Source organism: Lutjanus erythropterus, chromosome 17 (genome assembly GCF_056507025.1).
Source record: "Lutjanus erythropterus isolate fLutEry1 chromosome 17, fLutEry1.hap2, whole genome shotgun sequence".
Taxonomy (NCBI): Eukaryota; Metazoa; Chordata; class Actinopteri; order Lutjaniformes; family Lutjanidae; genus Lutjanus; species Lutjanus erythropterus.
Window position 1 is genome coordinate 16325499 of NC_139333.1, and position 24297 is coordinate 16349795.

The following is a 24297-nucleotide window of genomic DNA, read 5'->3' on the forward strand; positions in this document are numbered from 1 at the left end:
GACTGAGGCGAACTTTCACCTCTGCCACCTCAAATAACCCGGAGACTCAATTATACAGAAACATTCAAATAGCATAATACCCTCTTTATTTTCGACCTATACATCAAACGACAACGTGCATCCTCTCCGTACTCCCCCTCAGCGGAAATAACAGATATGATCCCGAACTGGCAATTAATCAGTGTAATTTGGGCCATTTGTTCCAAAATGAAAGTCGGTGTCTTTTTCTTTCAATAGATTATTCAGCGGACCGTGTTTTCTGATAATTGCCTTCCAGTAAATATTGAAAAAACAGTGTGATGGATGATTTAGGCAATCCATATAGGCAGGATGAAAAAAAATATTATAGGGGATATCATACTATGAGGAAAGCACAATAAACAAGTCACCGCCGACACAATGAAACCACACGAAAATAGAGGCAGTTCCTTTAGTCTCCATAGAGATTTAAGACATTCAGTTTTTAATATCACCAAAACAACGTCTTAATTTAAAATCACAAAGCGTCCCCGACGACTCCCGTAGCCCATTAATATTTATGTTAAACGATACCGAGACCTATTTTCGTCTTTTCTCAGCAGATTCTCTCAGAATTATTCATGAAGTTAGACTAAACGTCATCATACCGCGATTTGCTGTGCGCGTCATCAACGGGCGACGCACTTTTCATTTTGTAAACATTTGCCAGCAATAGCGAGGGAACTCATGGATAATCTTGTGAAGGTAACGTATACGTTTCGAAGTCAAAAATCACTTTTTCGGCAAAGGAATTCGGAAGCATGTTTATTGCTTCGTGTTTAGTTACGAGCCAGTTAGCATGAAACATTAGCTGAACGATAAGTTAGCGAGTTGCCCGCTGGGTTTTCCCTGTAAATTGTTTTACAACCATGTTTTAAGAACATTGAGAGGAGGGGGAGATATTGTTAGGATTTTATTGATACTAATACTACTTATCAATGTCATCGATATTTTTATTGGCACTACTTGCCATAATTTGCTGCAATAAATATGATATGACATGAAAAGATGTGAAAAGGATCAACATATATTTTGTTGTTTTTTTTACTGAAGTAATACGTTAAGTTGTTTCCTGGGTTATTGCATTTAGCTGAATTTCATTAAATTTAATGAAGTGAGCCCTCACTTTTGACCATTTTGCCTAATCAGCTGTTTTGCTAACGTTATATAAACATGTGTAGCAGTATTATTTGTCTAGGACCATATTAATAGTTTGGAACCAGCCAGTTAGGAGTTTGTATTGGTTTAGTACTGGTTCTTGCTACACATTTCTGATTGAGAGCAACTGAAAAGTTTAGTTCCTTGTATGTGTTTTGATATACATGTACTTGGCATGTGATACTTACTACTTACTACAGCTAATGCTTTTTCTGATTATGTATAATTCTGCTGGCAGATGTGTTCGTGCGTGTAAGTGCATCATGTGTAATGAGAACAGAAGTGATCGTCCTCTGTTTCCTTAGGTGCACGGAGGTGGCGGCTATGACTCCGACTTCAGTGATGATGAGCGGGGAGAGTCCTCAGAGAGCAGTCTTAAAAGGTAAAATTAAAGACAATAGAGTTACATCAGCTCAACAATACATTAAGCAATTTATTACAATTCTGCTCATCTAAATTCATGGGGTTGTGTATCTGTGCTGACTAAATGCTAAAATGGTTTTAAAATGTGTAGGCAGTCTTACAAAGGCAAACACCATCTGTCATCTTTACTTCTGTCTCCAGTGTAAATTCCTGATGCAGCTAGACAAGCACATCCACTAACACAAGCTTCTGTGTTTATTTGCACCTTTGTCAGGAAACGTGAGGAGGAAATCTTACAGAAGCCATTCCAGAAAGGTCGGCACTCAAAGGTGGCTCATCGGAGTTTACACTCAAATGAACTGGACAGGTACTGTATAGTTGCATTGAAATATACAAGTCATTTAGTTTTACATTTGATTTTATCTATAATCAATACAGAGCTTCCTGCTCACTTCTGTGCTCATATTTCAGTAGCTCATCTCAAAGTAATTGTTATTCCTTTTCGGTCAAATGCATTTTACCTATTCACATTGCAGTTAAAGTCAGCTCTGATAATATATAAGAATTACCAATAGTAAAATTAACTCATTCAATCAAGCTGCAATTTTATTTGCAAATCGAGAGAAATCCAATTTTAATTTTCATGTTTGAAAACTCATTATTACTGTCAAAATTAAACAAATTTCCTCCTTTGTCCTCACATTACCATCCAGAGAGGATGTGTGTTTATATTAATTTATGCTTCTAATAAAACCCAAATGGAACCGTATTTCCTTTGTGTTATAATAGTTTCCTGACAGTCCATTGTTCTCACTTTTGATCCATGTTTCCAAGAAAAAAATTAGGGGGACTTTTATGAGACGAAGACAATTCAGAAAATTTTTATGATCCCAAGTTGGAAACTTGACTTGCAGTCAGGGCACAAGATAAAAAAAACAGCATGAATAAAAACAGCACATACCAACAACAGAGAGACAAGAAAAACAGAAATGTCTGTAATATAAAGAATACTAAACACACAAAACTCAGTAAAATGGATAAATAAAAGTATTAATACCTGTTTGATTCAGTGACAAATCATTGAAAATGCACTCAGACACTGGGTGAAACTCAGCCAAACTGGCTGCTGGAATCGTTTGAGTGCTTTGTCTTTTTAGATATTTACACAGCTGAAGTGTACAGTGTCACATTTTTTTGTGTGAGACACTGTGTGCTTTGTTTATCATAGCTCTCTCTCTCATTCTGTTTTTCAGAGAGGAAGCCAGGAACAGAAGAGCCCACCTGATATCAATGAATGCTGTATCCTTATTTAATTGACCTTTCTCAGTGTTTTTCGTGATTTTAGTGCAAAATTTAAAAAAAAGCAGATTGATAAAACAACATATGTAACACCTTATACATGTGTTCAAAAAAATCACATAACAAGCCAACAGAGTATGTTCATTTCATGTTGGTCTAAGTTGCCTTCACTGAACTAAGGAATGTGGGAAATTTTAGCTGTGTTTGCAGTTCCCAGCATGCAAAAGTTAACATTCAATGTTAGACTGACCTTAAGCAGATGTCTCCAGTTTGAGCGACATAAGAAGTTTGTCGGTGACTACATACTTTATTATGGAGGACAGATGGCCGACTTAAAACGCTCTACGTAAGTATTCTGTCATCTGCTGTCACTATGGGCTAATGACAATATGGTAACCATAACAAATCATTGGTTATGCAGTATTATCACCCAATAAAATTTTTAATTATGAATTTTACTACTAGTAATTGTCTCCTTATTGGTGTATTTGTGATTGTAAGACTTATCTTTTAATCTTTCATTTCCCTCAGAGCCAAAGACAAAACAGATCTGGACGTGCTGCGTGAGAATCATCGCTTCCTCTGGAGGGACGAGGATGAGGATGATATGACATGGTGAGTGTCCATAGTCAACTATTTATTCAGGCTGTTTTAAAGGGATAGTTTGGACTTTTTGAAGTGGAGTAGTATGATGTACAGCCATAGTCAATGTAGTAGAGTCCTGGTATAAGAAGCTAAACAATGCACTGCTGTGGACAGGGTCAGCAGCAAAACAGGCCGCCAGTTTGGAGAAGCAGAGAGGAGGACAGATCATGGAAGCTTATCAGTGAACTGCAACAAAATGCATTTTAGTCACCTAAAAAAAATCAACATAAGTTTAAGTTTATGCTATATCTAGTATATTTTTACTGCTTCGCCTTGCTGTCAGGCAGCCTTTTCTGACAGGAAACCACTATTATATGAGCCAAATGTTGCTCTCTCCCGCAAGCCCTCAAGACTCACAAAAGCAGTAATTATACCTCTCGAAACCCAGAGTTGCTGGTCTACTGCTGCTTCGTTTGGTTAGTTTGCTTGAGTTATTGTGACTTTGTTGTTTTAAAGGATTAGTTCAGATTTACCAATTTACCTTATGCAACCCAAACTTAAAAATATCTGAACTTTCCCTTTAATATTCATTGTGCTTTGGTTATTATTATGTTCTTTTATGAAAATTCTTTCTTGAAATGGATTTCTAAGCATGTTGGGAACTATCTACATACTTCTGTACTTATTCTGTTCCAGGGAAAAAGAACTTGCCAAGAAGTATTACGACAAGCTGTTCAAAGAGTACTGCATCGCTGACCTCAGCAGATACAAGGAAAACAAGGTGGGATGAATGGACGAAATGATTTAAACAGAAATAACAGCAGCAGTGGGCGTTGAGTAAATGTCAAGAATGTGACAGCACATATGGTAACAGGTGACTCATGTCGCCTGATGATTATTGACTGTATTAAATATAGCAGCTCAATATTTTGAAGTTTTCTACCAGTTAAATGCTGAATTAAGAAGTCAGTTTAATACAAAAAAGTAAATGATGTTGTTATGAGGGTTAGTTAATGTAGGAATACTTGGACACACTAAAAACAGTGCGACAGAATCCAAATGATTACAGATGAATTTTATGTAGTTCATTTGGAGAAAACATCAAGAACAACATCCCGTAACTAGAGAATGTATGGAAAGAAAATAATGCAATGCATATAGACACCTCAGCCATCCCAGGCACCAGCGCCAGCACTTGGCAAGGTGATCCATTTTTGCACTGTGCTCCAAAACGACACTAATTGTCCCAGTGGTGGTGCCACGAGTAAAGGTTAATATTTCATAACTCAGACACTAATGTCCACCACCACCGGTCCATTTTAGATAAATGTTAGGGGTATGATGTGTTTTGGCACTGTGCTCTGTCTCTAGTGACCACTGTGCCCATTCTGGTTTGAAGCCAGGCTTTAAAACTGACAATATGTTAAGCCCAAGGGCAGCGTGCTTACGGCTGCAATGTTAGGTCTGATGATGCTGAACTCAAATATCCTCCAAAGCCATGTGATATTTCACTCCGTCGAGTTGTCAAATCTTTGACAGATGACATATTACATAATACATAACACCCAGACTGACCTATAATTATAAGAGGCGCTGAAGTGTTCTGACGCTATCAGTCCAGTTTACTCAAGCTGCTACAGAAATCCAAATTTCCTCACAAAATTATTCATATTTGTTAATGATTGCAAATGTAGGCGCGAGTTGCATCATTCCCACAAGTTTAGTCAAATTCTGATCAGTTGTGTTGGGTAAATGAGGTGTGACGGCATGCAGATGAATCCACAGACAGAGAGTGTGTATGAGGCACTGGCAGAAATACTAATGACTGCTTCATCTGTTCACTGATGCTTCAGTCTAACTACTGGACAGACTATATACATACAGTCCAAATTACATTTACAGTAAACAAAGCTTCCATATCTAAGAAAACATATGTAAGTATGTATAAACAATATTGACATTTAATATGCATGGTAGCTGTTTTACATCTTCTGAAGAGCTTTTACATCTGGTTTGTTTAATCCAGATCATGACACACTGAATTATTCCACTGAAACAAATGCTATTGAATGTAATGTAATGTAATGACTATTCAAAGACAGGGCAAATACTGAGCTGAAGTCAGATTTCTTAAATTAAAGTTGGGGTTGGCAATTTATTTTTGGTGTCACTGGGCAAAAGTTCCATAACAATCTGTAAGTATAATGTAATTCAAAAGGGGTTTGAGAGAAAATTAGATTTCTGCTCTCCCCTCTTAGCTCTGTTCTCAGGCTGTAGAGATCTAGACCGTGATGGAAGACTTTTGCCAATCACAGGTCAGTAAGATAGTTTATTGTTGAATCTCATTCCCAAAATGTAGGTATATAATGACCCGAATAATGAGACTAAATACCAACTATCTCCAAGCCACCAATCCAAAGTGCCAAATCCAATTTGACAGCTTGGGAATGAGACTCAGCAATCAACTGTGTTTCTCTAGAATTGCTTACTTCAAATTTAAGCTCACAAAGCTTAGGTTTATAGGATTAATTTAAGAGGAAAACTGTGATTAATCCTCTGACTTTATGTTTCATTGTAAATGAATTAACTGATTTACATTGGATCTTTTTAAACAGTTTGGATTTCGTTGGCGGACTGAGAATGAAGTTGTCTCTGGCAAAGGTATGGAATAGCCCAACATTATCCTAATTTCGAGTTTGTGCACTTTTGCATGTTTTGTTATATTTTTCTATGTACTGCTTTACCAAAACACAATACAGTGTAATATTAACATCTTAATTAGAGATAGACAAGTTAAGCAGCGTGTCCCAAGTCCATACCACTCATTTTAAGCAGGTTTTTAGTGACTAGTAAACTGTGTAGTAAACACTGTAGAGTGTGCTGTTGATGGTTACTGCAAAGAAAGTGGAGGAGCTGTTCACAGCTGAGAAAACATTAAACTAAACACACACACACACACACACACACACACACACACACACACACACACACACACACACACACACACACATATATAATTTATTTTTTATGTTTTTTTCCATAGCAGCCATATTGATATGAAGTATCAGTATAAGCACAGCAGGTCCTGTTGGATTTAGTGTATCAGAACCTTTTTAGTCAGCCAATATGCACAATAGCAGCATCCTTACTCTGTTATACCTGAACAGAACTTTAATTAGTGTCATTGGTAACACCTGTCTTTATACTACTTTTTTGTGCCAAAATGTCTGCTGTGAAAAGGTCTTTACATCAGACCAGCACATACAGGTTCTTCACCAAAACCTCAGGCTACACCTCGTTCTGGGGGATAAAATAGCATGAACACCAATGCAGTTTTATGTGGGTTTTAAACTACAAGTTCGAAAGTTTGTATGAATTCAAGCCGAGTTAAACAAAGCTTTGTTTTATCAACCTGTCACAGAATAATTATTCTGTGACCTTACCTGAACCCGAGTATTCGCAGTATCTTAATAAATGAATGTTAATGAGTCAGCTATCTTGCCCCCTCTGTCTTCTACCTTCCAAGTGGATCAGTCAGCCATGAGTGGCCACACACTGCTAATACTGAATTAACTGGTATCATTTGTTGTCTGTAAATAACAAAACCTGTCAATAGACAGCTGTTGATCTAGGCTAGGCTGAGATTTAGTCAGAAACAACAGTACCAAAACATTATGACTGAACTACAGCAGCCTCCCACTCAAGCTAAGGTTAGCTCTCCTTCAGTCGGAACAATTACTGTTCTCTGGGGGCGCATAAATTCTTACTGCTCTCCTTTTGGGATCCCTTTCCTTTCCAGAAAGGATGGGAAACCAGAGATCAGGATGGATTTGAATGTTTATTTCTTCTACAACCTGCTACCCAGCAGTTTTTCTGCATTGTGGGTGGTGGTGAAAATACTCCAGAGAAGATGACAGTCCAAAGTCAAACATATTGTGTCATTTCATGTTAGTAGAAAGCAGTTAAAGGGTTCTGATTTTTTTTAAGTGTAGTCATATGAAGTAATTATCCATACTCAGTGTATTACCAACAATAGATGGTGGTCAGCAGGCCCCCAGGTTGGAGAAACAGCAGGAGTACTGTTATAAGAGGCTAAACAATGCACTGCTGTGGACAGGGTCAGCAGAAAAACATATTTTAGCCACCTAAGGAAGGCTCACCTAAAAACACCAATATCAGTTCAAGAGTACAGTATATTTAGAATATTTTCACTGCTTTACTTTGCCATGAGACAGCCCTGTCAGATAGAAAAACGCTGTTATATAAGCCAAATATCTCTCTCTCTCTCTCTCTCTCTCTCTCACTCAACCAGATTCCTGTAAAATCAGTCATTTTACCTCACAGAACAGAGGAGTTGCTGGTCTACTGCTGCCTCGATCTGTTAATTTGTTTGTGTTATTGTGTGACTTTGGTGAATCCAAACAACTTTTTAAAGCACAAAAGACCAGCAACTCTTGTGTGCTGCACGTTAAAATAACAGATTTCACAAATGGAGTCTGGCTGAGAAAGAGAGGGTGATATTTGATTTACATAACGGCGGTTTCCCATCATAAAAAGCTCTCTGTTGGCAAGGTGAAGTGGCAAAATATTTTAACTTACTTTAACAATAACACTGTCTTTGATTTTTTAGATGACCTTTCTTTTGAATAATTAACATACAGTTTGCTGCTGACTTTGTCCACAACAAAACATTGCTTAGCTTCCTACACTGGGACTCCTGCTGCTTATCCAAACCAGGGACATGTCAACCACCATCACCTGTAGTTAATACACTGACTATGGATAACTACCTCATACAACCCTGTTTGAAATAATGTGAACTATTCCTTTAAGTATGTTGAGTTTTTTGTATACTAACTGCAAAACTGGTGTAACTGTATACTCTGATGATGATGTATGTAGTATGTCGTGCATTCTGTATAGACTTAGTATGTAGTATGGATTTGGGACATAGCTCAGCTGTCTCCTTGTAACATCCCCTCACAACAGTTCAAAACCTCTTCCACTAGATGGCGACAGAGATAAAGAGAACCCAAGCAGTAGACAACACACTGTGAACACTCCCTGACAAAAGTCACACTTCATGTAAGACTATAACAACAAAAAAAATGCCTTTTCCCCCTTGTTTTGATTTATTTACTTGTCAGAATGGCAGAAACCTTTCAGATATTTTACATTTCGCTTTAGTTGTCCCTGTGTTTTCTTGTTATTTGCGCCATTCAGTCGACTGATCTTTCGATCCACAAATTGTGAACATTTGGTTTCCTGTTTTCTCTCACACCCCAAGCAAAACCTCACTTTACCTCTGCTCTTGTGACGAAGCCTACCTTTGACAGTTTGGCTGCGCTCTGATGATTACTGCCTATTAATTGTTCGGGATTAGTACAACACCTCCACTCTGTCGCTCCCCTCCCTGGTGTGACAGTGGCAGATATTCATAGGTTTACCTGGAAGGACAATATCAGCTAACTCAGTGAGGGGAAACCTGCCTTGACAGCTAGCTCATTGATATGCTTTGAGCCCCACACACTCACACACAGGACTTTTGTTTACATGAATGCAGCCTCACAAACACACATGCATACACACAGATTATGTCTGAGAAAGCTGACTAAGCCAATATATTGTTCCAGATTAAGACGGAGTAATCCTGGTCTCTGACAGTTCAGCCCCTGTAGCAATACTCTACAGGAAGAGTGGGATTAGATCAGGTCAGAGACACTTCACTTCAGCTGTCTCTGATTTGCGTAGATTAAAGATTCACACAGAAATTCTTCTTAAGCACTACTCAGAGCATGGGACACTAAACTCGCCAGTGAAATCAATACTAATCTAATCCTGTAAAATGGACCCAATGTCCTCATTCAGAGGCGGGGAAAACGCTTAAAACAGTTTGTGTTGCGAGTTAAAGGTGGAGGAAGTGTTTAACTCAAAATGATTTCAGTTTGATTTGATTTGATGGCTGATGAAGAGTATCATTCAAACACTTGAGTGGAAAATTTGTACAAACTCTTGATGAGTCATCACCAAGAAAACTTGGTTTACTGTTCAGTTGCTGGATTAAATGTTGTACAGTTAAGGCGTCCAGGATAGACTTCTTCTAACAGATAAATTAGACAAGACTGAACTTTTGCCCACTTCCCCATGAGGGGCGCTGTGATTTCTACTCTGCCATGGACACCTTTTTGGAAATCATCGCCTTATCACCTTCTGCTATCTGTGCACTTTAGGTCATGTTGGTATTAGGTAATGCTGACTACTCTTCACCCAATCAGGAGGATTACCAAGAGCGCTGACCTTTCTTTTCATGGCCAAAGTGTGGTATGGGATGAAAGAATGTGCAGTGCTAAAAGGTTCCTTCCTTCTATCTTCTTTAGACATTGATATATTTTTTTGCTTTTAAAAGATGAAGGATGGAGAACAAGAAAGAAAAGCTTATGTCCTTGAATAAAGTACATAAGAGCAGGATCACTTGTTATCCTCCCGCAGGAGTCCTAAGTTTCCTTACATTTTATTGGATGATTTCTTGAAGAATGAGATTTACTTTTACTTCATGCTCATCCTCCTCCCTTATGCCTAGACCAGAAACAAACATACCTCTTAAGGGTTCACTTGAATTTTCCCAATTGAGTATGAGGGAAACAGGGACGTTAAATGTCCCATCAACATCAGTGTTTTTGAGGTCTAACAAATGCATTAAATGTATTTTCTCGTAGAAGATTTGCCATGCTGATTTTTTTTTTGCATATTGCAAATCACCCATCATTGTTCTGTCTATTTTTATGAGCTTTCACTTCTTCCTTACCTACACTGGCACCTTGCAATGCTTCTCTGTGCATTACTGCTGCCACTGTTCATTAGTGGATTTAGTGCATTGCCCATTTGGGGAGTGGCTGTTCAGAGCACATGCCCATTGGGAATCGACCGATTGCTTGGCTCCTGTTGTTGCTGCTTGCAGCTTTCCCAAGAACCGCTCATCTAGTCAGCGTTACACTTGTCACTGCACTCCCTTGGGTCGTCAACAATACACCCACTGGGTGTGAAGTCGATCAGATGAACGTTTCTCGAGATATGTGAGGGACAGTCAAACAAACACATACATAGAGAGAGAGGGACTCTTTCCTTTATAGTTAGAAGATGCTCTTACAGCGACATCTATCAGCCAAATGGCAACAATATCATTCATATATCACATCTACACGTCCACCAAATGTAATTGCAATAACACAAAGTGTTAAGAAGATGCATCTTTTTTTGGTAATATAAGCCCTGCTCATGACATTTGAACTTACTAGCAGGCCAGCTGTAGTCAAACTGCATGAAATATCAAAAACCAAAAAGTTACTTTTTATGTTTTTGTCCAGAGATGTTCTGCTCCAACAATTGTGGCAAAATTTGTCTGTACCCACCAAATCAAGGAAAGAAGAAAATTTTGCTTCTAAGACTTACGGTTCCAAAAAATTAAAGTCCACCATCTGGCCAAATTGCACAAAATTTGACACTACGCTCCCTTGGGTCCTCAGCAGTACACCCACCAAGTGTGAAGTTGAGCGGATGAACAATTGTCGAGAAAAGCAGAGGACATACACAGACACATTCCTTCTTTGATAGTTAGACAGCGTGGCAGTGGTTGCAGGAATATGTATCACGTTGCTCATTTGTGTACATATGCATCCCTCTGTGCTTGTATACTATACAAACAAATCGGGGACTTGCTCGTAACAACGTTGCTTCATGGTGATCAAAGTGGTCAAAATTCCAGATGGTACCTTTGAGTATGCACCAAAGTCTATGCAGTTTTTTCCTTGTGCACTGGTCTCATTAAACATCAACATGCAAAGCTGATGGTAGAAGAATTTAGCCAAATATCATCTTTGCTTCGATTAAAATGTGAAGCATGTTTTTGTAATAAGATAAATCCCTCAGTGAATGAACATATTGGATATTAAAATGTGTCTCATGAGTCTTTTTGCTGGAGTATGAGCATGTGGGCTGTAAGGCCTGCAGGCACTTCATTCCAAGTCATGTTTTTCTGTGGGTTTCTTTTCTGGTATAAATTGAGGTTTAGTCTTGCTGTCAGGAGGAGGTCAAAGACTAAAGGTAGCTGAGGCCAGAGTTGTATTTTTTTTTTTTTTTGGTGGGCCTCCTGTCAAAGTAAATGGTGTGTGGTCTTGGCTTATGTAACTTTCCTGTCTTTAAAAATGGTTTGGACATGTTCACTACTACACTTTTACTTATAGTGCAGAAATCCTGTTTGACCTACCTCTGCCAACTTTGTTTAAGTAACTCTGTTAGCTGGAGCGTGACTCCAATTTACTTTCCGGAAGTTACTGAATTCCTAACCTGAGATTTTCTTTCATTTTCAGTGTTATTGTTGTTTTTTTTAGATTTCAGTTTTGTGACATTTTTGCTTGCTCTCTTTAGTTTTCGCTCTGTTTACCTGCCTCCATCCTCCTGTCAGGTTCATATACAGCATGTAGTCTTTTAACAAATGATTTTCAACATGGTCACGTTCTATTACACACTTCCAATTTTCCTTAATTTTCAGTTTAAAGTAAAATAAAATAGCCTGATTAAAGGATGAGATCCTCTCAGTTGCTTTAGTCTGGCCTGGGTCCCAACATCGACGGGATTTGTGCTTTGTAAGGATATCCTGCTGGGCTCTGTTATGCCAGACAGAATAAATCAGCCTTGGAGAAGTAACTGAGTGTATATTCTAAGTGTTAGAAATGATAGCTCATTAGCCCACGGCCCATAAAGCTTTCAGAGGTGCCCAGTCCAACAATAGAGACTGCCAGTGTTTATGTTTATATTGTTTTAATGTGTTTATCTGTGTGTATAGGGTATTGCGCATTAAAATTAAGAAATATGAGTATTTCTGAATCGTTTACAGAAAGAGAGACAGCTGGAACGCATTTCTGTAGACAGATACGGTAGAGAACATAAACAAAGACTGGAATGTAATGCTCTTTGGTCTACTTAGTTAACAGGATGCTGTGGAGTGAATAAAAGTTGCAAAATAGTATTGAACTTAAGGTCAGCAGTCTGTTTTGCTTGTCAATGTGAAATTCAGACATAAAAAGGCCAAATCTGATGCAGAGTCAGAGGTGGGACTGTGTGGTTGGAAAAAAAGAATCAGTCTTTTGGATGCCAGTTACATTCCCAATATTTGAAAAATCTGCCTGGGGCCAGTGAGCGTGGATCGTTCAGGGTTTCCCACAGGCTGAGAATTTATTAAAGGTGGTCAACCCAAAGGAGGGGCAGTGGTAGGCGGTGGTGAGTATCAAGAGCTGGCTGGAAAACAGCTCTGAATTCACAAGCTCAATAGCTATTGCACATGAATGCAGCAATCTGATAGACCCTTAAGTCAAGTCTGCAACAGAATTGGTATTTTATTTTTCGCACTTATGCACCACTGTTGTAAATACACATGCAGCTGTTACGATTACATTACTTATAATCAAAAACTAGACAACAGCTTTGATAACACAGGCAAACATCGATCAAGTGCAAAAATACAAGACATAACAAGCCAGCTAATATTACTAGTTCATCAGCAAGAAAAGCCTTTAAAGCTCTTGTCAATGGAAAAAAAGAAACAAGAAACAGTCCAAGATTTACTCTTTACTCCTGCTGCTGCTCCCTGCTAGCATTCCCCGCTGGGCCCCCACTGCCCCAAGCCTTAAAACCTCCTCCCCCCAGCAGTCTAAAACTACCATGTAAACACAGACACTTGCTCTGTGTGCTGTCTTGCTGAGTGTTTGTGTCTACTGAGCTAACTAGCTAACAGGTGCTACAGTTACCAGCATTTAGCAGTTACTTTAGCAACGAGTAAAGCTATCTGTCCATCAGGAAACTGCGTAAGTGTAGACTCCAGGAAGTGGCAAAAGACAGTGCAAAGCCCAGGCCTTTTGTTAGATATTGTTACTTTTGAACTAGGCTAGCGGTTTCCTTCTGTTCCCAGTCTTTATGCTAAGCTAAGCTAAGCTAACCAGCTCATATTTACCAACTTGAGTGTTATCAATCTTCTCATTTAACATTTAACAAGAAAGTGAATAAATCCCAAGATGACAAGCTATTCTTAAAAGTAAGAGTCTATGGTCTCATAAGGTCTGACCTGTTTGGTCTCACAGTAATAGCATATTCCCTTGGTTAGCATCCCCTATGAATTTAGCATGTCAAATTAGAATATTTTCATAAAAACAGGTTTGGTTTTATAAGAATGTGTCCTCTGTGAACTTTTAATAGCTGTCCAAGAGTGAATAGAAAGTGAAAGATCACTGACTCGGGTCACTGCCCTGTAACTTCATCCAGTGAATGTTAATCATGCAGCCATCTGTCCTGTGGTGTATCCGTCTTGATCTCAGGCTGCTGGACGGTGGCATTAGTGACCATTGACGTAGGAGGACAGGAGTTTCCTCTCTTAACCTGTTTATTCAGCCGATCTGGTGCTAGCTCTCTTCAAGGAGCATGTGATGCTCACGTGATGTATGAGGATACCCACTACTTCCTTTGTTTAAAACAACTTTCACTAGAGAACCAGACATGAGCTTTTGTGTAAGGCTTATTTTGTAAAGCAGAGATGTTCTGTGTGGCACTGATGAAAGTCGTTCTTATTAGCTTTCAGGTGGGGAAATATGGAACCAAGGGGCTGAAAACGATCAGAAATAAGTGAAGAATTGTTTCCTGACCTTGATTATATTTTGTTTTTGACATTTATTTCAAAAGTGGTTGCCCACAAACAGATTTCTATTGACTCCACTCTGTCAGGGTTGTTCTTGTCAGTAGCTGGAGGGTCAGACACATTCACACTCTCCATGTTGCAACCTTCGAATATATCACATTCTTTTATATTCGACACTGAGCTGTTTCTCTGCAGCAGTGAGGGGATTCAGTACCTTGTTCAAGGGCACTCAGTTTTGTGGAGGCAAAGCACAGTCTTTCGCCTCTTTTCATTACTGATGAAAGCTGCTGAAAACTGCTGAACGTACAGTACAGCAGGTGTGTTTGATTGGCTTTTTTATGCACGCGATGGAGAAAGTCGGATGTCATGGGAGAATTCCAGTTCGGCTGTAATTGACGTCACTGGCGATGGTGAAGAAGATTCTCCAGGCACTGCTCATGGCATCATGTTGGCACAGAGATGAGAAGATGGCAGTGCACCAAGTCACACCCATATAGTGTCAAAAAAGACCAGTCATTAAGGCTTTAAAGGGATACGCCGCCATCTGCAGTTTCTCTTCACTCAGAACTTTTAACACATTTTAAATGGAAGTGGAAAAATGATAAATGCATCATTTTCTTTGAAACAACTTGAAACTGACTCATTTAATTGGCATCCACATTCCATATTTAATAGAAACCAGACTGCTTTGGATTTTTTTTTTTTTTTTAAATTTTATTCAATGTAACATTTCAGACAGTAAAACCAATGAAAAAGGCTTGGATAAAAATGATGAGACCTTAACCTAATATTTTGCTGCACAACCTTTAGAGGCAATCACTGCAATCAAACTGCTTTGTGTAGCTCTGAATGACTTCTGCACCTGTTAACAGATAGTTAACCCCTCTCTTCCTGAGCAAACTGCACTAGCTGTCTAAAGTTTGATGGGTGTCTTCTCAAGACTACAAGTTTGGTCCGCCTTTTGTGTTTCCGGTTGTTCTGTAAATAGCGCGTTAGTAGTTTGAGAAGACGTAGTAAACCCAGCTGTCAAGTACTGTTCGTTGTTTGGTAGCATGTTGAGCTAAAAAAGGAATATTTGGTGGCTACGAAGTAATCTTTAGTGGCCAAGGGCCATTGGGCTATGGTTGAACCCTGGAAGGGCACTTCAGAATAGTCTAGTGTTTTGTTCTTACCCATTCTTGGAGCTTTTAGCTGTGGGATTTGGGTCATTTTCCTCCTGGAGGACCTGTGACCTGCGGCTGAGACCGAACTCCCTGACACTGGTTTCTACATTTCGTGTAAGATTTCATTGTGCCCTGCAAAGATTCAGGGCATCCTAACCAAGACTTCTCCATGTTCCATTGTAGACATGGTGTTGTTTTCTTTGAAAGCGTCATTTTTTCGTCTGTGACCGTCTGTTGTCTGATGTGACTTGCCACTAAGCTCCAGTTTTGACTCATTTGTCCAAACGATTTTCTCCCAGAAGGACTGGGGCTTGTCAATACACATTGTAGCAAATTCCAGTCTGGCTTTATTATGTTTTTCTTTAAAAAGTGCAGTCCTCGTGGGTCTTCTTCCCTGTAGCCCACTTTCATTCAAAAAGCGATAGATGTTGCGATCAGAAATTGACATATTTTGACCTTGGAGTTCAGCTTGTATCTCGTTGGCAGTTATCCTTGGTTCTTTTTCTACCATTTGCACTATCCTTCTGTTCAATCTTGGGTCGATTTTCTTCTTGCAGACGCGGCCAGGGAGGTTGGCTACAGTTCCAACGACCTTAAACTTATTAATAATATTTGCAACTGCTCTCACAGGAACACCAAGCTGCTTGAAGAAGGTATTTCAGCCTCTTACCATTTCTCTCTGTTATTTTCTTTTTTATCTCCTCAGACATCTCTCTCCTTTGCTTTTCTGGTGTGTGTTCAGTGTGGTGCAGACAATAATACCAAACAGCAAAGTGACTTCTTTTCTCCTTTTGAATGGACTGAATGTCTGATTATAAGATTTGAGACGTGCTAATTAAAGAAACTAATTAGTTTGAAATATCACTGTAATCCAATTATTTATTATCTTTGTTGTAGGGTTACAAGAAATGTGTTCAGGCCATTTTAGAATGTCTGTTGTAGAATAAGAAATAATTCAACTTCTTTCACAGCTTCTTTGCTTTATTCTGTTACATACCAACAGCATGCAAGCACACATAACAGAGTAGCTTTTAATTTCCTCTCTTTTCAGGAGAAATTAAGACATTTTTCAAGGGTCTGTAAGGGTATCAACAGATTTGAGCGTGTCTGTACATATAGCTGCTCCTTGAAATGTGACTAGTGTTTACTGAAGAACAAAGAAACAAAGCTTTTACATTTTCAAGTCATCATTTCAAGCCATCAGATTTTATTTGTTGTTTAATATGTTAAGGAATTCGTTGACTAAAAAATGAGAGAACTGTTTAGACATACTAGCAGTGTGGGTCTAAGTGTGGCAGTTTTGGTCAGTCGATCAGCCTGTCAATTAGATCCAGGGTGGAGGACCACAAGGTTGAAATCTTGGGTAGTTTTTAGTGGAATATCTCCCAGAAATTTGGATGCAGTGTTGTGGACTATGGTTCAAGCATTCATGCCTCTCTTAGGATGAATTGGATAACTTTGATGATACCCTGACTTTTAATCTAGCACCACCATCTGGTCAATATCCAGCTCAATATTCTGCTTTAAAGCTACACTGGCACATTGACTGTTCCAACCTCATTTTAACTGGGACTGGAGCCAGAAGTGTCTTTTTTAGCTGACGTCACAGATCCTTAATCTAATACAGCACGTGAAGGGAAAGTCTGCCTTATAGCCCAGGTGGCCTAAAGCCCAGCGTCACTTCACTGCAATGTTTACAGAGTCTCAATCTCTGTCAGGTGAGGGCAGGCATCACTTTTCCACTGGCAGAGTGAGGAGCATATCTCTCGCCTTTGCCAAGAATGGACTGCTCTGACGCACTCGCTCCCTCTGCTACAATCTGGAGGAACCCCGGAGACCAGATCAATGCCACCTTAAGCTCCTCTAGGGATAATGGGCAGGCTGTGCAGCGGCTGGAGGGAGGCCTGAGGGGATGAGGCGAGGTGAAGAAAGAGAGATGAGAAGGCGCAGGGGGGATAAGGAGGACGGGGCATGGAGATAGATGGAGGGGAGCGAAGGAGAGCAGCAGGGCTTCGAAGCTGCCTGACTCTGAAACTGAAGCATTTGGAAATTTATAGTCTGTATTAACCCTGAAATAAAGCATTTGCGTTTTGTTCTGTCCTCTTCTACCTGCATCAATTCTGCTTTTAATTCTTCCATTTAATTGCATAAATAATAAATCTTCACACACAAGAAAATTGCTTGTTCACTGTCAGGGTTCTGTGGCATGTTTGATCTTTATCCCTTAACTTATTATCAAAAAATAAGAAATTTATTTGGTTATGTACATCCCAAATGGCTGTGGATAAGAGACAGATGACTAAACATCACAAGAATGTAAATGGAATTGAAATGCGTTTGTATTTATACAGTGCTTGTGCTCTCTTGTCTTCCAGGGCAGTTCCAGTGTGGAAATAAACATTGTGAGAAGCAGGAAGGCCTGAAAAGCTGGGAGGTGAATTTTGCTTACGTGGAACACGGCGAGAAGAGAAATGCATTGGTCAAACTCAGTAAATACTCAGTATTTTCTTTTTGTTAAAGTTGTTTATGTATGTGTGTGCATGTGTGTGTGTGCATGTGTGTATGTGTATGTGTATGTGTATGTGAGTGTGTGTGTGTGTTGCCTGGTGGGGGTTCCCGTCTAAGACCCTGCTCATAATAATCCTCCTTCAGGTATCATACTGCAGAAAATCCTGTTAGAATAATTACCATAATTGGAGGACCCACCAGTCATAGTGAACTCAGTCAAGCAAGAAATGACAGACTGTTTTAACAAGCAAGTGCAACAGGTCACATCCAGACAAGTTGGTCTTCCTCATCAACAAAAAAATGTAATCCAATTTGTAGTAATTCTAAATGCAGTTTTGACAGACAGTAATGAAACATGGTCTGGTGACCCTGGAGCATGAACTTTGTAAGCCACACGGAGAATTGTAATAGATAGGAATGATGTTGCTATGAATTAATGAATATGAATTAAAGAATACATTTCTCAAAACACCTAAGCATTTAAATTTTACAAAGTTTCAGATCTTAGTGTTTTATTATAAACAGTGAGAAATCCTCTTCGTGATGGAGAGAAATGGGAGTTCCTCAGGGTTCTGAGCTTGATCCTCTTTAGTTTTATATTATCTACTAGCATTACGTCAAGGAGGAGGTTTCCACATGTATGCACACAATATTGTTACATGTGTATCTATAGGATCATTTTCTCAGTTTTCACACATTTGTTACAGCATTTAGAGTTGGTAACAACATGAATCGCAAGTTAAAAAAAAGTTTAAAAAAAAAAGACAGTTCTCATGGAGTGAAAAATTAAAGAGTCATTCCTCACCAGAGGTTAAAGGGATAGTTCGGATTATTTGATGGAGGGGTTTTTTGAGGTACATACAGCATACCCCCAGTTTATAGAAACAGCAGAATACCAGCATGAAGGCCAAGCAGTGAACCATCGTGAAAAGTGTCAGGGTATTTTAATCACTTAAAAATCAGTTTAAATGTATGCTATATTTAGAATATTTTCATTGCCTCAATTCAAGATCAGACAGCCTTTTCTTTTCTTTTTTTTTAAGTTATGTTTTTGGGCTTTTCTTGCCTTTATAAGATAGGATAGCTGAAGAATAGACAGGAAAGGGAGGTGAAGAGAGAGAGGATGACATGCAGCAAAGGGCCACAGGTGGGAGTCAAACCAGCGGCCGCTGCAGAGGACCAGCAGCCTCAGTATATGTGGCGGACGCTCTACCAACTGAGCTTAACAGCTGCCCCCAGACAGCCTCTTCTGACAAGAAAGTTGTGTTACATAAGCAAGATTTTGCTCTCTCAAAACCAACCAAGCTCCATGGACAAAATCAGTAATTTTGCTTTGCAGGACATGAGAGTTGCTGGTCTACTGCTGCCTCCATCTTTAAATTTGTTTGTGCTATTGTATGACTGTAGTGTTTTAAAAGGATAGTTCGGATTCACACACAGTCACACAAACAAAGTAACACATAAAGGTAATAGTAGACCAGCAACTCTTATCTTCTGCAAGGTAAAATGACAGATTTTGCCCGTGGAGTTTGATTGGTTTGATAAGAGCAGTATTTGGCTTGCATAATGGTGGTTTCCTGCCAGAAAAATCAGTCTGACAGCAAGGTAAAGCAGTGAAAAAAGTATGCTGACAAAGTTCACAAATAAAATATAAAGGTTTGTGGAAATACTATTACTAATGTAATAGGAATACTGTCTATTTTTGAAGTACAAGTTCTTTTGACACACATTTATGTATAAGCCCTTATAGAAAGACACAAACATTTTGCTCAACTTTGACCTAATCCTGCTCTTGTTTTTCTTTCTAGGACTATGCCCTGAGTGCTCGTTCAAACTCAACTACCACCACAAGTAAGCTAATATTCTTTTCACCTTTGAGACATTAAAAATCCATAAAAAATGCAGACCATTTTCCCTGTGATGAATGATTTTTAAAGATGCACGTCTGCCAGAAGTAGGGCAAGTCACCATGGACAGTCAGCGTGCATTATTTTGTAGCATGCAGGGTTTTAGGATTCAAACCACCACATTTCTCCTGTCTGACCTTCCTCTTACCAGTCATGATTATATATCACATTTTGTTATTTTTACAAGTTGAATCTTGACACAGCTGAAGGTGATAATGTTGCTGGAGCTGGTTATGGATGGAAATCCAAATAAAGAGGACTGTAATCGGCAAATTCATGCATTAGATATGCGATGCCCAGGCTTTTTACAGTTGGTAAGGATTTTAAAAGTCCCTTTTAGTGTTCCAGCAGACTTTGTAGCAAAACACATAGAAAGCTTTTTTTTTCATTTAAAAGCTCTAGCCAAGATTCATTGCATCTCTTAAAGTGCCTTTGGTCCTGAAGGATTTCAGGTTGTCTCCCAAATGGTGCTTCAATTGGTTGCTTTATAATGTGAATATAGTTTGTTCACAGTGTGATTCTGTTCGCAGGAGGAAGGAGGTGAAAGCAAAGACGAAAACTAAAAGGTTATCGGAGGAGAACCGGGAGCCACCACAGAAGAAGAGTAAGAAGAAGAGGAAGAGATCATCCTCACACTCCAAGAAGCACAAACACAAAGACAAACACAGGAGGCACAAAAGTGAGACTCCTTTGCTCATCGCATTTATAGCTTGTTTTTGGAAATGATAAAATTCTAATTTTTCTCTTGTGTTTTTTGGGAAAACGTCCTTTTTATTAAAATATATTTTTCTCTACAGATCGCTCCTCCCCTTCCAGCAGCTCAGAGGAGTCACAGGACTCGGACAAAGGTAGCATTCATAACTCACTCCCTCTCTCACACAGAAGTACTTCCCCTGTTTTTAAAAAAAACACACACATTGAACAGTTTATGATCTACTCCCCCGGGCCTCGAAGCCAGGACACTCCTCCAAACTTCTGGAGTAAAAACACGCCGGCAGTCCTTTCTGGAAACACACCCATTAGCCCTGTAGTGAATAATAATAGGCCGACAGCAGGTCTGCTTTTTCTCAACTGTCTGTCCCCCGTTCCTCTGGACTTTTTTGCTCTTTTAGCTCATCTCTTTGCCCTTCACTGTGAGCACCGTGAAATGAAATATGTCTTTGCCCCCTGTGTCCCAGTTCTGTTTGTTCTGGGGTCTGTCTGGATGGATGGATGGGTTATAGGTAGACGGGTGGGTGAAGTAGTACACAAAAACAAACGTACTCTGTCCAAAGGTCATGTCAACAGGCATTGGAATGTGTACACAAACACTCACACTTTCTTGTTGTTGTCTCAGTCGCACATTGTTGAAGGCTGAACTTGAATTGTAGGAATCCTCGGAATATCATGTAATTTGCGAGTGATGCGTTCAGGTAAGATTAGGAAGGGACTGTGAGGTTATGAAAGCACTTTTTCTCTTGGAAAATGAGGGGAACTTTATATTACAGCCACTGGCAATATTAAATGGTTTCAGGGTTAAAGAAACAGGCCGCTAAGCCCCAGAAGGGGATACTTACCTTTCGGCAAAGGTCAGCAATTCCTTTAGTCCCCCAAACTACCAATAAACCAATACCCATAAAACACCTCATAAAGTTATGGTTAAGAATGTGTTTTGTAAAACTTTTGGTATGTCTTTCTAAAAATCCATACACTGGCATCAGATTGCTCCAATCATGAGTGTCTCAGGGTCTTTATTTTTTAAGTTTATTTTTATGACTTATTATTTATTCAAGGGCTGAAAAAGCAGACAAGGGATGTGGAGGCCCAATGTCTATGTTTGTCTTAGGCCCCAAAATAACTAAATGTCATTTTTGCCTGATTTACCCAAAAATATAGCCCCACATGATTAGGTAGTAATGAAGAACTTGCCCAGGAGGATACTAAAACACAAGACCTACTTCAGCCACAGCCTGGTTACCCTGGTGCCATCTGGAAAGAGGTACAGGAGTGTCCACTGCTGTACCACCATCTCAGAGCAGTGTCTTTCCTGAGGCTTTAAGACTCCTAAATTCATCCTTTGCTCTCCGCTATAAATAAAAGCTTAGTTTTATGACTTATTTCTTATTCAAGGACTGAAAAGAGGAGAACAAAGGCCATGGAGGGCCCCATGCCAGTCTTTGCTTTAAGCCACAAATGAACAAAAATCCACCCCTAGCAATGAAGCAATGAAGGACCTGCCAGAGTTGACAGTTTATTGTACTTAATGCAGATTTCAGTGAAGACCGTGACATTAAAACTGATGAACAAGCGTTATTGACCTAGTTTTTCATTCCTGGACCACTCTCTGAAACTCTTCTGCTAGACTCTGAAGCTGGTGAGGAGCCTGAGAGCCAATCAGAAGCTGACCACTGGCGAGGACCAGCCCCGGCAGTGGAGGAAAAGTCAAGGTGAGGTTAACGGCTAATGTTCATATTAAACCACACCCAGTAAGCTGTTGTAAGATAATCAGAGACAGTCTTTACCACTTAACCTATGTGGGCTATAGATCCCTATATAGCACATTAGGTAGACCACTAAGATACCTTTCACAAAGCTGTTCTGAACTGTCAGGAAAGTCACTAAACTTTTAACCTGCTCCTGTCAAGTTACTCGAGACATTTCTGCTCTCAGAAGATATATATGCACTGTTACAAATAACTTCAGCACAGTATTAGCTAGGTCTTATGGTTATATGACAAATATGTTGCCGTTGACTTTCATTATTTATTTAAATGATGAAGAAACGCCTTTCACAAGTATCACATTGATACCTGCTCCTTTGTTACATTCAGTTACGCCAACATTGGTGCCTTTCTGAGGAATTCTTGCCTTTGTTTATTCTTTTTTTGCAGCCCACCACTATTTATTTATTTGTATTCTCTACCATCATTTCATATTGTCTAGACTAGAGCTTCAATAAAATGTAAATAAAATCAAAAAGCTAACACTGCCAGAATTAGTCAGGGGCCACCCATACAAAGCATTTAACAGTCTGTGTGAGCCGTGTGCATGACAGGAACACCTCTGTGATTTTGGTTGTTTTATCTGTCTAGGGAGGAGGAGTTTGATGAGTACTTTGAAGACATGTTTCTTTGACTCGGCTGGTAATGGCGGCAACCCTGCTGTGACTACACTTCCTCCTGCGTGCTGCTGACATTAAGCGTGTTCTGTTTGAGTCTTGTGTGCGTGTAGGTCTCTTTGACTCTATGTCTCATTACTGCTACAGAAATAAACATAATGTTTATCCTGTACCTGTCAGAGTCTTTGATTTACATGTCTGTCCCCACACTTGTTCAGTCCCACCAATATCACTGCAGAAAGCAGTAGAATATAGTTTTTGCCGTGATAGCAGTGGGGCTTTAGGGATGACAATGTCTGTCTGTTGGTCCACAACTTTGGTACAGACATATATGTCTCTTTGGGATGAATTGTAATTACATAAGTGATGTCTTAACATTTCATCTAGATCCAAAAATTACAAGGTCAAAATTACAATTTGTCCAAATACTTTGGTTAGTAAACACATATTTGAAACACCGATGACATTCCCATTAGCCTCAGCTTAGGGTGATCAGACGACCGGTGACAGTCCCCGTTTTTGGTGGTGTGTTAAAGTGTGTTAAAGAAGACTGGATGAGAAGAGGACTGAAAGAGAAAAGAGGAAAAAATATGATTACAGAGCTATTATTCTTAACAATCTTTTCAAGATAAATGACAAATATGAGGCATGCTATGGGAGTCTGAGTCTTTTATTTAAAAGCGCACCATTTTTGAATAAAAATGTGAGAGGAAGGAGAAGACTGGAACTGTAAACTATGTGTTTTTTGAAATGGTTTACAAAATTACTTTTGTCTTCACCCTGCACCATAATTTAAAGTATAGCTGTGGTAAAAATATACTATAATAGTACCCCTTTTTTTAATTTCATAGATAATAACGTTATCATAGATCAATAGATAATAATCTTATCATAATAGCATCATATATTGGCTGCTGAACAGGAAATGTCATTTAGAAAATCTGGTCACTTTACCTTAGCCGTACTTTCTGTTTAGCGTCAACTAGCAAATGTAAGCATGTTAACATGCTGATAAGAACATGGTAATTATGAAATGCTGCCTTCAGGTTGAGTCGTTTTGCTGGCTTTGAGATGCAGATAGTTTTGGCATCCATGTTGCCTTTGCCTTGCAGTGGTGATCCCATGGCTTAACTACTTGAACATCAAGCATATGGTGTATGTGACTTCCTATGTCACAAAATACGGTAGGAGGTTTCGTTCGAACGCCACATTTTACCTGTATTATGTTAGCAAGCTGATGTTAGCATGTATCTCAAAGCACCACTGTGCCCAAGTACAGTGTTACAGAGCCATTAGCATAGCTGTAGACTCTAAGTTCTTGTTTGCAGTTGCAGTTCTTCTTTTAATTTGTTAGTATCACCTAAACTTTAACTTATCTCTTATTAATTGGAATTTGCACTGCAGATATGATACATTTTCCAGAGTAGTACTCTTTCCTGTGTGAAATAGAAGTACAGAGGAGCCAAGCGCCCTCCTTAAAAAAAAAGACAACAAGGATTAGCTCAGTGTCCTGCT

General features: G+C 39.2%; 1 protein-coding gene across 1 annotated transcript; it reads left to right on the plus strand.

Moving 5' to 3' along the window:
- Positions 1-634: 634 nt before the first annotated feature.
- On the plus strand, positions 635-22954 carry fra10ac1 (FRA10A associated CGG repeat 1). The gene is made up of 14 exons (XM_084740250.1): positions 635-723; positions 1482-1558; positions 1814-1906; positions 2793-2838; positions 3108-3184; positions 3370-3453; positions 4120-4204; positions 6039-6084; positions 17646-17759; positions 19587-19629; positions 20216-20364; positions 20483-20533; positions 22027-22111; positions 22757-22954. Exons 1-14 carry the CDS (start codon positions 706-708, stop codon positions 22797-22799), a joined length of 1011 nt encoding a protein of 336 aa, XP_084596376.1. The 5' UTR covers positions 635-705; the 3' UTR covers positions 22800-22954.
- The last annotated feature ends 1343 nt before the right edge of the window (positions 22955-24297 follow it).

Excerpts from the sequence above, each read along its gene's own strand:
- fra10ac1 (XM_084740250.1), top strand. Across the intron at positions 1,907-2,792 it reads CACTCAAATGAACTGGACAG|AGAGGAAGCCAGGAACAGAA; the intron begins GTACTGTATAGT and ends TCTGTTTTTCAG. Across the intron at positions 20,365-20,482 it reads CAAACACAGGAGGCACAAAA|ATCGCTCCTCCCCTTCCAGC; the intron begins GTGAGACTCCTT and ends TTTTCTCTACAG.